Source organism: Podarcis melisellensis (assembly GCF_964234715.1).
Source record: "Podarcis melisellensis genome assembly, chromosome: 9".
Lineage (NCBI taxonomy): Eukaryota > Metazoa > Chordata > Lepidosauria > Squamata > Lacertidae > Podarcis > Podarcis melisellensis.
The window spans coordinates 68931050-68944698 of NC_138541.1; the positions used below are offsets into that span (position 1 = coordinate 68931050).

Here is a 13649-nt window from a genome sequence, read left to right on the forward strand (position 1 = left end):
CCAAAAAGTCAAAATATTATTATCCCCGAAGTGTCTATAAGAAAGGCCCATTAACTTTCCTCCAACTCTCATTGCAGACTTTGGTTCTCTGTTAAATGGGTAGCCATCAGGGCTATCTAGAGTCTGTTATATGTTTGCGTGTGAATATCTTAATTATATTCCTGACATTGCCACACATATAATGAACCATAGAAAAAGAAATTAACTACAAGTGCTCTTTCCTTTGCTGTTCTTGCGATTTAATTTGAATCCATTCAAGAGTTGGCCTTAGAACCTTGCCGTGCTCCCTCTACTGAAATCTCTTTGCCACCCTAATCTCCAAAATCTAAAATAAAGCCCTCACTGAAGAGTTTAAGCTTGCCTGTTCCAAGTGTTCTAACTGATAAAGAGTCTTTAATTGTTAACATAAAAGTTGGAGATTTAAGAGGGCCCACCCTCCTGCAAAATTGCTGTGAGTTCATGAGAACTGGCAACACAGTAGATAATTCTTTATAAGCTCTATATGTTCCTGTATGTTAACGATTATTCCCCTCCTACCGTATCTTACATTTGTGTGCGCAGAAGGAAATGTCGGCAGCAGTGTAACTGTGAGTCAGACCCTAAAGCTGGTGTGGATTTGTGATTCCCCAATTATCTCTATGGGTTTTCCTTTGTTTTGCTAGGCCTGCTGCTTTCTCCCGCTCAACAAAACTGGGCATTTGTCACTGGTAATTTCCAGATCTTATACATTTGAGTATAGTGTGGGTCATATGCAATCACCCACTTAGTCTTCTTTTCCCTCTCGTTACTCAATATTTTCTTCTAGCATTTATTACAGCTTCTCTGTCTTCAACGTTTCCCCCCTTTGTATATTTTATCAGTTACAATGGCCAGGGTATAATTGTGTTTTCACTCGTCGTTCTTTAAGAGCAATCCAGTGGGGATATCTCTTGGGCAAGTCCTTTGAACTGAATAGGAGTTGCGCACAATCTCATGCTCTTAAGATGTTCTTCATAGGATCTTTCCACCTGAAGATGCCATTCATTCACTTTCTCATGTTGGGGGAAAAAAGCACAAAGGGGAGAACAACAGCTTGGTGGCCCAGCATCTGCTTTGCAGGCAGGTGGATTTGTGTCTCGTGTGTCCCAATGGTCAGAGAATCTTAAGAGTTGGAAGGAACCACAATGGACATCTAGTCCAACCCTCTGCAATGCAGGAATCTTTTGCCCACTGCTGAGCATCTCCAAGGGACTCTGGGAATGTCCCCTGTCTGAAATCCCAGAGAAGAATCCCATGGAGGGCCAGTGTGGTGCAGTGGTTAGAGTGTCTGTCAGACATGATCCTGGGAGAGCAGGGTTCAAATCCCCACTTGACATGAAGCTCACTGGTTGACCTTGAACCAGTCAGTACCTCTCAGCCTAACCCGCTTCACAGGGTTGTTGTGGGGGTTAAATGGGGAGGGGGGACCATGTGCGCCACCTTGATCTCCTTAGAAGGAAAAAAGTAGGATATACCGGTAAATGCAATAAATACTAGCTAGATGAGCCAATAGCCTAACTTGGTATAAGACAGATTCCTAGCAAGACGGGCAGAATTTTGTGGAGCTAATGGAAGTCAGCTTTAATTGTCAACAACAACAGTTCCGGATTAATTTTCTGTTTTATCTGGATGTTAAAAAGTAGGTGCCTCCCATTGTTCAAAACACCTACAGCAGTGTGTGTGTGTGTGTGTGTGTGTGTGTTCAAAAGTGGACATTACAAAAAGAAAAATAAGAAATCTGGTTAAAACAGGCTTGTTGGTTTCTGGTGTAGGTTTTCCATTCTGCTAAGGTCAGTTGAGTAAGACCGTGATGCTCCGGCTTTCCAAATTTAATTTGTTTTCTTATAGGCTTTAACCACTTTAACCATTCCACCCCACCACCTGAACCAAGGTGAACATTTAAGGTACCACTCCTGCCCCACCTTCTCAGCCACCAAAGTAATAAGTCTACCCTCCGACGTCTGATTAGACCTGATGTGTAGTTGCTGTGAATCTGCCAATGTTGCACTGAGAACGAAGCTATTGAAGCCCTGATATTGCATGGTCTGAGTCTCTTAAGGCGTTAGCACTCTATTGCTTCCTGCTGCCACCTGTCAGAATGCTAATATATCATAATAGTTATCATTACTGGGTGCAAAACCAGAAACCTTATTTATTTTTTTAAAAAAGAAAAACCTGAAACACTCCCCCTCTCTGTCCTGATTTATATTCCAGACTTAGTGGGAGAGAAATCACATTAAGTAGCTCTAATTAAAAGCTTAAGCACTACAACCTTTGGCTTATGTTTAATCACAATTGTCTTCACTGCCTTGGATATTTTACTAAATGAAGGCTGTGAAACCACTGGAATTAACTGAAATGTATTAAAGGTAAAGTCCTGTAAATCTGGTATTCTTCTTTATTGATTTTTGCAGAGTGCGGTTTAAAACCTTTGATTCTGTTCAGTGGCTGGGATCTGACAAATGACACGATGAAAGCACACATTGCTTGTTTTCCTATTTATTTTTCAAATTACCACATACCAATAAATAGGAAAATGCAAGAAATGAAGAAAGAAAAGAAGTGTTCAAACTGGTTAATTATATAGGGAATAAAATTCTAATTAATTCAGGATCCTACAAATCCGGATCACCATTAAAGGACAGCAATCCTATGGCTCCCAGGAGGATATTCCGGGTACTGTGGGATTTTGCAAATCTCCCTCTCTCTGGTCCCTCCCAGCCATGTTGAAAAGGACCTCCGCCATTTGCCTTCCACTGTTCTCGCTTTGCCATTGGAAATGGCAAAGGGGACACAGATGGATTGGAGGAAAGTTTGAACCCATGGCATCCACAGCCCTCCCATTCTCCCCAAACACCACCAGGACGGGGCATGAGGTGGGGTGTTGTACCAGGCCTGGTTCTGGTATATTTAATTTCATTCCAGCCAACCCTGCGCACCCTCCATCCTGGCCAGCACAAGACAGGCAGAACATGGAATTGGGTGGTTTGACTGCTACAGATTGTTCTTACTCCTGTCCTTATATAGTTCTATTAGGAAGGAAGGAAGAAGAGGCAATGATTTGCTGTAACAAAATTCCTCATGGTGCTATGCTATATACTGTACACCAGCTATTGTAGAAATAACAACAACAACTACAACAAAATAAATAAATTTATTTCTACCCTGCCCATCTGACTGGGTTTCCCCAGCCGCTCTGGGCAGCTCCCAACAGAGCATTAAAAACAGAATAAAACTTCAAACATTAAAAACTTCCCTAAACAGCACTGCCTTCAGATGTCTTCAGAAAATGAAATGGACCTCTGTACTAGTCTACATATGCATGCTAAATAAAGATTGAAATCCTTTTATTCAAATAAGATTGTTTCATTGGAAATACTTTATTTCCATTCGAAAATTCTAGGCAGCTAACAACCATCCTATAAAAATGATAATCAACCAACTTTAAATGAAAACGAAACAAAAGGTTGCTGATAACACCGGTGTAGTTTTTTATGAGGTTTAAAAACAATGGTGTTCAAATATACTGTTGATTGATGGGTTTCAGTTTAATTCTGAATGTTTATAGATGTGGGACGTTTGGGCCTTTGTGAACCTTTCTTCTCTGAAATACTTTTTCCTGTCATAGCATATTATCCATAACATAATCTATAATATCTTCTATATAGTGCATTTCTGAATATTTTAAACTCTTACAGCATAGTACAGTATTATTAATATTACTGTTAGACAGCATCCATTGATTTCATTGGGAATGTTAACTGTGGACTCAGCTACATTAGTGAAAAAACAGTGTTTGGAATTCGTTATAAACATACAACACCAGATGGCGGTGGAGAGCAAAAAAAAAAAAGTTTGCAATTTTCTGTAGTCTTTTTTTCCTTTTGTTATAACAATTCGATTTCTGACTTATTTATAGCATTTCTTCCACCCTATAAAGTGCTACATTTTGGTTGGACTGCATCTATTAATTATGATTATGGTGATCAAAATCAAAAGTGATCTTTTGACAGCTGTTATTTAAAAAATGTCTTTAAAGAAATGTGAATAAGAGTATGTGATAATATTGCTATCTATAGCTACTATGTGTTACAGAAAAGGAAGTTAATATCAACAGATGTTCTTGGAATACACACCTTACTTTAACCTTGAACATAACAAAAAGCAAGGCTTTGGTGGACATTGCTGAATATTACCCTCTTCCTTTTCAAACTGAATTATGAAATATTCTGAGAATTCTAAGAATGCAGAATTTGAGATACTTAAATTAGCTCCGCAGCAATAGACACACAAACCATTCTAGAGATTCACATGTGCTTAAATGTATTCATGAAACTTTGCATATGTTCCAGTGCTTGGACTTGATCTGTGCATCTCTAGGGTATGTTTTGTGGAAACAGAAATACAGATCCATAAACAATTTCTGGGTAGTATCTGGATAATAGCCAAAGCACATCTCATGCCACTTGGTCTGTTTTTCTGAGGACTTCTGGCTAATATTTATTGAAAGAGGTGCTATAAGAAAAACTGCTCCTTTTCCCTTATGAGGTACCCAAGGGCCCGTATAGAGTCCTTATGTCGGTTTTCTTATCGGTAGGAGAAAATAACAGAGGCCAACCAGAGAATATTGAGAAGCAAAGCAGCTAGTAAGCCTGATCTTTATTGATCTGCTGCAACAGGGTGCTCCCCTCACACTCAGGACAGAGGAGGACCAGAACAATGGCGCACAAGGCCTTATATAGACTTTTGAAATTGCCCAGCCTGTAGCTCAAGACCACCCCCCAAAACATCATACATACATCACAGAAGGGGCGACCTACAGCAGAAAACCTGTCTGCCAGGATACCTGATAATGGTCACTGACTGCTTTTACCTGGGCATCCTGGCCATTCTTTTGTGGTGGTAAATACTCAGTTCCTGAATCCAGGTCACAGGCGCACCCTAAAGTTAAAGGTAAAGGGACCCCTGACCATTAGGTCCAGTCATGGCTGACTCTGGGGTTGCAGCGCTCATCTCGCTTTATTGGCCGAGGGAGCCGGCGTACAGCTTCCGGGTCATGTGGCATGATTAAGCCACTTCTGGCGAACCAGCGCAGCGCACAGAAATGCCGTTTACCTTCCCGCCGGAGTGGTACCTATTTATCTACTTGCACTTTGATGTGCCTTTGAACTGCTAGGTTGGCAGGAGCAGGGACCGAGCAATGGGAGCTCACCCCGTCGCGGGGATTCGAACCGCCGACCTTCTGATCGACAAGTCCTAGGCTCTGTGGTTTAACCCACAGCGCCACCCGCGTCCCTATTCATACACAAATATATACCCTTAAGACAGGATTTGTGAGCAAAGAGACAATGGGGAGGTTTTTCCATTTCCTTCCTCCTTACAGAGAAACATTTGAGGTCAATTTGGGAGAGTCAAAATGGTTTCAGGACTGTTTTCCTGTACTGTTTCAGACATGTGGTTTATAGATCCATGCATGTGTTTGCCTGGTACATCCATGGACATTTTATATCTTAGACCTTTTAATTCTCATAACAGAGGAAAATAATAATTAGTTGGGGGCAGTGGTGTATGGTAAATGGACTAGTTCCCTAAATGTTCCCAGTAAATTAAAGTATTAAAGCCTGGCACTGAATTCCACTGGTTGGGGGAGAAATGTTCTTCTTTATAAGGCTGCTGAATTGAACTTCTTTATTCATGCAATTAATGAGGAACAACCTTGTTTACGTTGCAGATTCCACAACATACGCACATTTTCTGTTCAACGCATTTGACACAGATCACAACGGAAGTGTGAGTTTTGAGGTAAGGCTGTTTATTTCTGTTCTTGTCACCTGGTTTCTCTAGTAGGATCTGATCCAGCCAAAGTTTAAAGTGCCTTTGATTCCAGTGAGAGGGTTAAGCATATTTTTCAGAACTCTCCCACAGAGTTCAACAGGGCTGCACTTCAGTTTTCTGAAGTATCATGACTTTTCAAAGTTTCATTTACAACAAAGAAGCTGAAATTTATAAAAAAGATAGATCAGAAAGTTCTTAAATGGAATGTGTTGTATCTATACTTGCAATCTGGACTTACTCCAAGAAAAGGGACGCAGGTGGCGCTGTGGGTAAAACCTCAGTGCCTAGGGCTTGCCAATCGCATGGTCGGCGGTTCGAATCCCTGCGGTGGGGTGAGCTCCTGTCTTTCGGTCCCAGCTCCTGCCCACCTAGCAGTTCGAAGGCACCCCTAAGTGCAAGTAGGATAGTAAATCTACCCCTAAGTGCAAGTAAATAGGTACCGCTTTATAGTCGGAAGGTAAATGGCGTTTCCGTGTGCTGCGCTGGTGCTGGCTTGCCAGAGCAGCTTCGTCACGCTGGCCACGTGACCCGGAAGTGTCTCCGGACAGCGCTGGCCCCTGGCCTCTTAAGTGAGATGGGCGCACAACCCCAGAGTCTGTCAAGACTGGCCCGTACGGGCAGGGGTACCTTTACCTACTCCAAGAAAGAAACAGAAATTACTGTAAAAGCTCATAATTGTATCAATATTTTACTAAATATGCAAAGATTAACAGATGTTTTAATAGCATAGTAAAAGCCAATAAAATATTACCTTAGGCAAATTCTGATTTATCTAGCCCTTCTACCTTCATTCCCCTGTTCCCTGATGAATTGATATCATTATGAAAAGGTTAAAATGAGTTCTGCTATGAAACAAGAGAAAGAAGGAAAAGGATGTGGAAAAGGGAGATCTTTTAATTTGCCAGGCTCAGTTCTTCATCTTCGACTTCCTTCATCTTCCAATACATTCCTTGTTTCTATATGTTATTCAAAATGTGAGATTAAAATAAGGTTAGTAGTGATTTTTTTTTTTTTGCCATGAGGATGAGTGTTTTTCTTTTAAAATAGGGGTAATGTGTGCCAGAAGTGACCAGGCTTGGAATTCTAAAGTATTTGCTAGCAATATGTGGGATAAAGCCTTTAAGGTTGTGACCCAAAAGCTCAGTCCCTTACATGTAAGCTGTTTTGACATCAGTAGCATGTACATCTCTAAGTAAATGTCCTTAGGCTCAGATATAAATCTGCTATGTTGCTAGGGGTGAATAAATAATCTCCGTCTGGTTTCCTCAGATGACACAAGTGAAATATGCGTTAACCCTGTTGAAAAAAGAAAGAGACGCCGTTTGTTTACCTCTGTTCTCTTTTCCTCTGTCGAAGTGTTCCTTACACATTCTTTTCAACAGACAGGGGCGGAAATATAGGGGACCTATTGCTAGGTTTGTTTGATTACAGGCAATTCCCAGTCCTGTCCTTGGATGCTTGTCCGTCAACTCTCATGTCAAAATGGCTTTGGGAAAGCTCGGGCTGCCGACCAGCAGAATGGTGGATGCCTTCATTTGCAGCTTCGGAACATCTCCTCTTTTCTTCCTAATCTCAGAGTAGCAGAGCCCAGAGAGAGGCTCTTGGCACCAACACTTCAAAACAGATCCCCTTAAATCTTTTGTGTGCCTGTCTGCTGATCCTTCCTTTCTATTGTCTGGAGCAAAATATGACGGAGTAGGGTTTTTTGGTCATCTTTTCGCCTCCCTTATAGCTCAAACGGTATTTTGGTGCTTGTGAACAACGTTGTATGAAGAATGGGAGATTTCTGAAAGGAGTATGAGTTTGAATAGGCAGGGAGGAAAGCAAACAGGTTTACCAACAGAGCTATTTTCAGACGCAGTCCTATTAGCGACCAGATTCAGGTTTTTTGTTTCCTATCACATCACAACAGAACAGCCACAAGAAAGCTGTAATTTTTTTCGTTGGCTTTCTATAGGATGTTGCTGCATTATAATGTTTATAAAATGTAGGAATGCACCAGGCCTTCACAATCTTGGTCTTTGTTACTCGCTATGTTAAGAAAGTTATTTTCATTTTGCACAGGTCAACATGCACTAAGCTTCAGCAAATGTTCTCTCTGTGTGTAAGTCCGATGGACGGTTCTAATCCTTGATTCCAACGAGTGCTAATGGGGCTGCCGGTGATTATAGAGCCTCATGGAGCCTCTTCCCTTGGGATTTTAAGCCGATAAAATCGTGATGTGCCATGAATTAGCTAGATTGGGTTAGAGGTCGGGCAAAGAGTCTGCATTTTCCTGAGTTTTTCCCCCCGATATGCAGAGCCCACAAGAGTATCACTCATTGATCAACATTGAGGTCAGCAAATACAACCTCACCTTCCTTGCTCTGTTTGATATAGCTATTGCTTTACATAAAAAGATAAGGGGAGCCTTGCTGCATCAGGCCAAAGGCTCGTCTACTATTTCATCCTAGTCTCACAGTGGCCAACCAGAAATAAATACACAGTAACTTTCAGATTACTTTTATTCCTCTTGGGATGAAGCTTCTATATTACTAAATTAATTGAGTTTATTGCCCATAGGCTAACGCACAAGTGCAGAAGACTACTTTCTCATACAAAATTGGATGTACCACTTAATGTTTGTTCTATTTTAGGCCACCCTCCAGTATAAATAATCCCAGGGTGACTCACAGCTGTTTTTACACTTCTATTTTCATGTAAATTACCCTTCACTGATATTTTACATTGGAAATCACAGTCTAGGGAGGCCTTAAACAATGCTCTTAAATAATTTAATAATCGGTTGAATCCCCTTGCACCTTTAGAGAGCTTTTAAAACTTTTTACTAGTTGTGAATAAGCTAGTATCTTGTCTTGTTTGAATGTATCATTTAAAGTATATTTTTCGGGGAGGGGGAATGTTATGTCAAAAACGATAATCATGCAACGGACTTAAATACATGTTACTTTCGTCATTTTAAAAAAGAGAGAGCCAGTGTGGTATAGTGTGAGCCACTGAGTGGTGGACTCGTAATCTGGTGAACCGGGTTCGCATCTCCGCTCCTCCACATGCAGCTGCTGGGTGACCTTGGGCCAGTCACACTTCTTTGAAGTCTCTCAGCCCCACTCACCTCACAGAGTGTTTGTTGTGGGGGAGGAAGGGAAAGGAGAATGTTAGCCGCTTTGAGACTCCTTAGGGTAGTGATAAAGTGGGTATCAAATCCAAACTCTTCTTCTTCTTCTTCTATAATCTTGTTATCAGGAATTCTTTGTAATAAAATATTCACTGTATGTTCAATAGGCCAGTCCTGCATGCTCAGCCTTAGTTGCTTTTGTTATTTGTGCTTTTTCTTGCTGGGACGGGGATAGATCAATCAGTAGAGCATTAGACGCTTAATCCCAGGGTCACGAGTTCAAGTTGTGAAAAAAGATACCAGCATGGCAGGGGGTTGGACTAGATGACCATCATGGTCCCTTCCAACTCTACAGTTCTTTTATTCTATACTTAGCCATTGGTCCCTAACTTTGGACTGGCAGCTTTCATGCTTTGGGTCTTCCATGCGAGGGAGGGAGGCAAAACTGCCATTCTGTTTTGAGGACAACCTTGTTTGGTTTTCGTTTCTGCAGATATTTTCTAAAAAGCAGCATTGTTATGATGGCAAATTTTGCATCTCAAGCACAGACACACGCACAGAGATAATAGAAGTATAGGGTCGCCAAGTCCAAACCTCTGCATTGCAGGACTCGCAGCAAAATAGATGGAAATGGGGCTTTTATTAATCCACCATCTTGCTCTCTTTCAGGATTTTGTTATGGGCCTTTCAATTTTACTCCGGGGGACGGTGCAAGAAAAACTCAACTGGGCTTTTAATCTGTATGATATAAATAAGGACGGCTGTATAACTAAAGAGGTGAGGAGACCATTTCACTCACTGTAATTTGAAAACACTTGTCATTTTTCACCAATTTTTTTTATTAGTTTTCACAATATTATAAACAAACAAACAAACAAACAAGACAAACATAAATCATAGCCTTATTGAAAATTACAGTTATTAACTTTGTTAAGTGACTTCCTCGCTTCCCTTTGAATTTCATTGCATGTCCTTTTAACGGTTTTCCAAATCCCAATTTTTATAAAATTTAACTTAAGCATTAACATCCTTAGATCTTCACCTTATGAAATTAAACATATTAATTCATCACTTAACATAAATAATATCCTTAGCCCATTAAGTATCTGCAAGCTATTTTCAGTTAGTTTAACTTAGTAAATTTAACTACATAATCATTAAATTTATTCCATTCTTCCTGATACTCCTCCTCCTTCTGGTCGCAGACTCTTCCGGTTAGGTCGGCTAGCTCCGAAAAATCCATCATCTTCATCTTCATCACTTGTCATTAATTGCATGTAACGGGGCTGCTGTTTATTGGTTTTAGTAGATTAATTCCAGGACTAGGGACTTTCTGCTATCCCAAATGGCTGTAGTCTAAGAGGCGAATAACAGGATCCCTTGTATACAGAACATTGGGACTCACTCACCTCTGCTCCAGTGCGAGATCTCGTGATAACACTGCCAAATGCTTCTGCTTCAAGCATCTGCTTGGGTTGCTTCCGCACTCAAGCTAACCTCTCCATGCACACCACTCGCCTGCCCACCCAGGCTAAGTTATGCAAACAGCCAAATCAAGCACTAAAGTTGCCGTCATTCCATTTCTGTCGGCATGTGTGTACGTTTGCAAGTTTGAGTATTCACTCGGAAAGAAAACTCTCTCCAAACAAGGGAGAGAAGAAGAAAATTCAGTAGGACAGGATAGACAGGACAGCAAACCTACAAGAGGGAGTGAGCAAGTGTCTGATTTGGCCAAATAACCATTTGAAATGAAATTTAAATCAGATTTGTCCCCACCAGCTGCTTGACTTTGTTTAGTGTTTTCTTTTCAATGCAAATTGAATCTCTGTTAAGTATAAAGACAGAGTCTCCTTACTTTAAATGGAATTCACTCAGCATTCCAATAATGGGAGAGGTTTGCTATGATGGTTCCTGAAACAAGAGGCACAATGGGGTTTATCTCAGTCTTCTGCTTCCACCTGATGGCCATTTCTTACATTGCTTTTGAAAGATGCAGGTGGAATATTAGGGGAAATAGTGTGCTCAGTCCCTGCTCCTACCAACCTAGCAGTTCAAAAGCACGCAGTGCAAGTAGATAAATACTTCCTGCGGGAAGGTAAACGGCGTTTCCGTGTGTTGCTCTGGTTCGCCAGAAGTGGCTTAGTCATGCTGGCCACATGACCTGGAAGCTGTACGCCGGCTCCCTCGGCCAGATGAGCGCTGCAACCCGAGTCATCCGCGACTGGACCTGTCAGGGGTCCCTTCACCTTTACCTGGGTCAGATAAAATGCTTCTGTAGGCCTGTAAACATCTGGTTTATCCAGCAATGGCATTTCTACAGGAAAATATGTTTCCACTGCAAAAGACAGCTGGGGATAGCTGCAACACCCAGCAACTTAAGAAATGTTGATTTCTAGCAGTTCAGGCAACTACTTTTTCATCATTGCAAATGAAACACCTGCCTATTATTTTTGGGAAGGTTTTTCACTTCTATGCTAGCAAGGCTTCTGTCTTGTAAATGCAACTCTTTTCCCAATTATGCATTCTCCACTGCATAATTCCTGCTCACTTTAATGTTTTGTTCCCTCTCCAACAGGAAATGCTGGATATTATGAAAGCTATATATGATATGATGGGAAAATGCACTTATCCTGTTGTCAAAGAAGATGCCCCAAGACAACATGTGGAAACATTTTTCCAGGTAGGTACGATTTGGAGGGAGAGGAGCCAGGTGAAATGATGGTCATAGATAGTTATCATATTGATGGTTTGCAGTGTGGCTCTTCTTGCTATGTTGCTTATACTGTACTAATTTGATTAAGCAAATCCCCTTCCTTCTTCATTTCCATTTTTGTCTTGCCTACTCTGCGAGTCTTTCATTTGGGTGGGTAAAATGTTTGAGACGCCTGCAAATTTGAAGCTCAGCACCTGTGTGATTTGTTAAAACAAATATAAAATGTCGGCAAGTGTAGGAGTAGTTTGTTAGGGAGCCATTATGCTATCACCTGTCCCCAAACCTGGCTTCTCAGAGAAATGGAAGGCGGCGGTCATAACCGGAGAACATTACTTAAGCAAGCATTTCTTCTTTGGCAGAAAATGGACAAGAACAAAGATGGTGTGGTCACCATAGATGAATTCATTGAAAGCTGCCAAAAAGTGAGTAACCGGTATATTCATAGTGCTTTGCTCTATGACACAATATAAAACCGCAGTAGGAAGCTGTGGCATGTACGGTATTTCACAAATTATCCATACTTTAGAAAACACATTTATTATTTCATAGAATCATAGAGCTGGAAAGGCCATTGGGAGACCATGTTCACTTGTCCAGCTCCTTGCTCAGTGCAAGAAATCCAGAGGTGGTGCATATTCCAACAGATGTTGACTGAAGACTACCAGGAAGGGAGAGCTTCTACGTAACTGACTCCGTTGTTGAACTGCCCACACCAAAAAATTCTTTATGTAACCAGAATCTCTCTCCTCCTGCAACTTAGCTCATTAGATCTAGTCCTCCTCTCTGGGGCACCTAGTAACAAGGCTTCATCGGATTCTATATGACAGCCCTTCAGGTATTTGAGATAGTGTCAGCCTATCCTGCCCTGTCTTCCTTCCCCCAGGCTGAACATTCACAGTTTCCTTCTGTGAGAATCAATAAGAATCCAATATCCAGCAAGCGTTTCTCTAACATGCAACAGGCCAGGCCTCGGAGACCACATTGGATGTTGTTACTCAACATGCTCCTTAATTATTTGAGAAAATGTCAGAACATATAAAATATATATCCGGTAAACCAAAATAATTTTAACAAGATGCCATAAAGATTGAAGCAGCAGTGGCACATTCAATAAAAAAGAACAGTCACTTTTCAGAGAAGGCCTTTTGATATAAAAACCCTTCACTTATCAATGGTTGTCCAGGCAATTTCTCTAAGCTGGAGAATAGTCTCTTTGTTCCCCATCTCATCAGTATAAATACAACACAGAGGAAGGCCTTCCTCTGCCAAAGTCATATCTAGTGGTTGGCAAAGTTACCTTTTCCCCCTGTAGCCAAAGTGCACTGGAAAAATCAATGCACAGTTGGGAGGCTCATAGCCAGGTGTTTTAAGGTGTACATTAGGATGGAAATCATGTCAAAGCAAAACAGCAAAAACCCTAAATTTAAGTTGTTGAATATGTTATACCATAAGCCTGCAACTTAGGCACCTTTAACTTGTGCTCATTCATCTTTATGCACACGGCAAAATAAATAAATAAATAGAAGCAGAAACGGGGCAACATTTGGGGGGATACGACTTTGGCAATCCCGCCCACCACTGATCCCAATATGCTTTGACTATACGTCATTTTGGCTCTAGACGTGATCCCTGGAACATAACCCCTGCGTAAGTTGCAGGATTACTGTATTTAAAGTAGCTTATTAATTCATTTGGATAAGACAACATTTTACTGAGAATAAAATGAACAAGCAAGTCACTTGCCTGTCAATAATCCCAAGACCTTTGCACTCGTTGGCCAAGAATAGGTAAGAAGAAATTTACCTTTTACCAATGAACTGTGTAGGATATTGCGTGCCTATTTCCCCTTGATTTCCAAAAGGGTTTCTTTTTAAAATAAAAGCTAAAAGTTAAGGGAGAGGATCTGATCGACCTCAAACACAATCTGTGGCCCTGGTTGGCCTTCCCCTTTCCTTGCACATTCTGTGT

General features: G+C 41.1%; 1 protein-coding gene and 1 long non-coding RNA gene across 15 annotated transcripts in view; one reads left to right on the forward strand and one right to left on the reverse strand.

Annotated features, from left to right (window-relative positions):
* KCNIP4 (potassium voltage-gated channel interacting protein 4) overlaps positions 1-13649 on the forward strand; it is a 408026-nt gene that overhangs the window by 391525 nt on the left and 2852 nt on the right. For all 14 annotated transcript variants that reach the window (XM_081924620.1, XM_081924625.1, XM_081924621.1 and 11 more), the window contains 4 exons: positions 5750-5820; positions 9638-9745; positions 11544-11648; positions 12041-12103. In XM_081924620.1, the coding sequence (XP_081780746.1) occupies positions 5750-5820; positions 9638-9745; positions 11544-11648; positions 12041-12103 (347 nt within the window). The remainder of the gene's footprint in view (positions 1-5749; positions 5821-9637; positions 9746-11543; positions 11649-12040; positions 12104-13649) is intronic.
* Positions 5814-8540, reverse strand: LOC309377460. Its single transcript, XR_014171595.1, has 2 exons — positions 7006-8540; positions 5814-6014 (listed from the first exon to the last, which is right to left on the reverse strand). It is a non-coding gene; the product is annotated as an uncharacterized lncRNA (long non-coding RNA).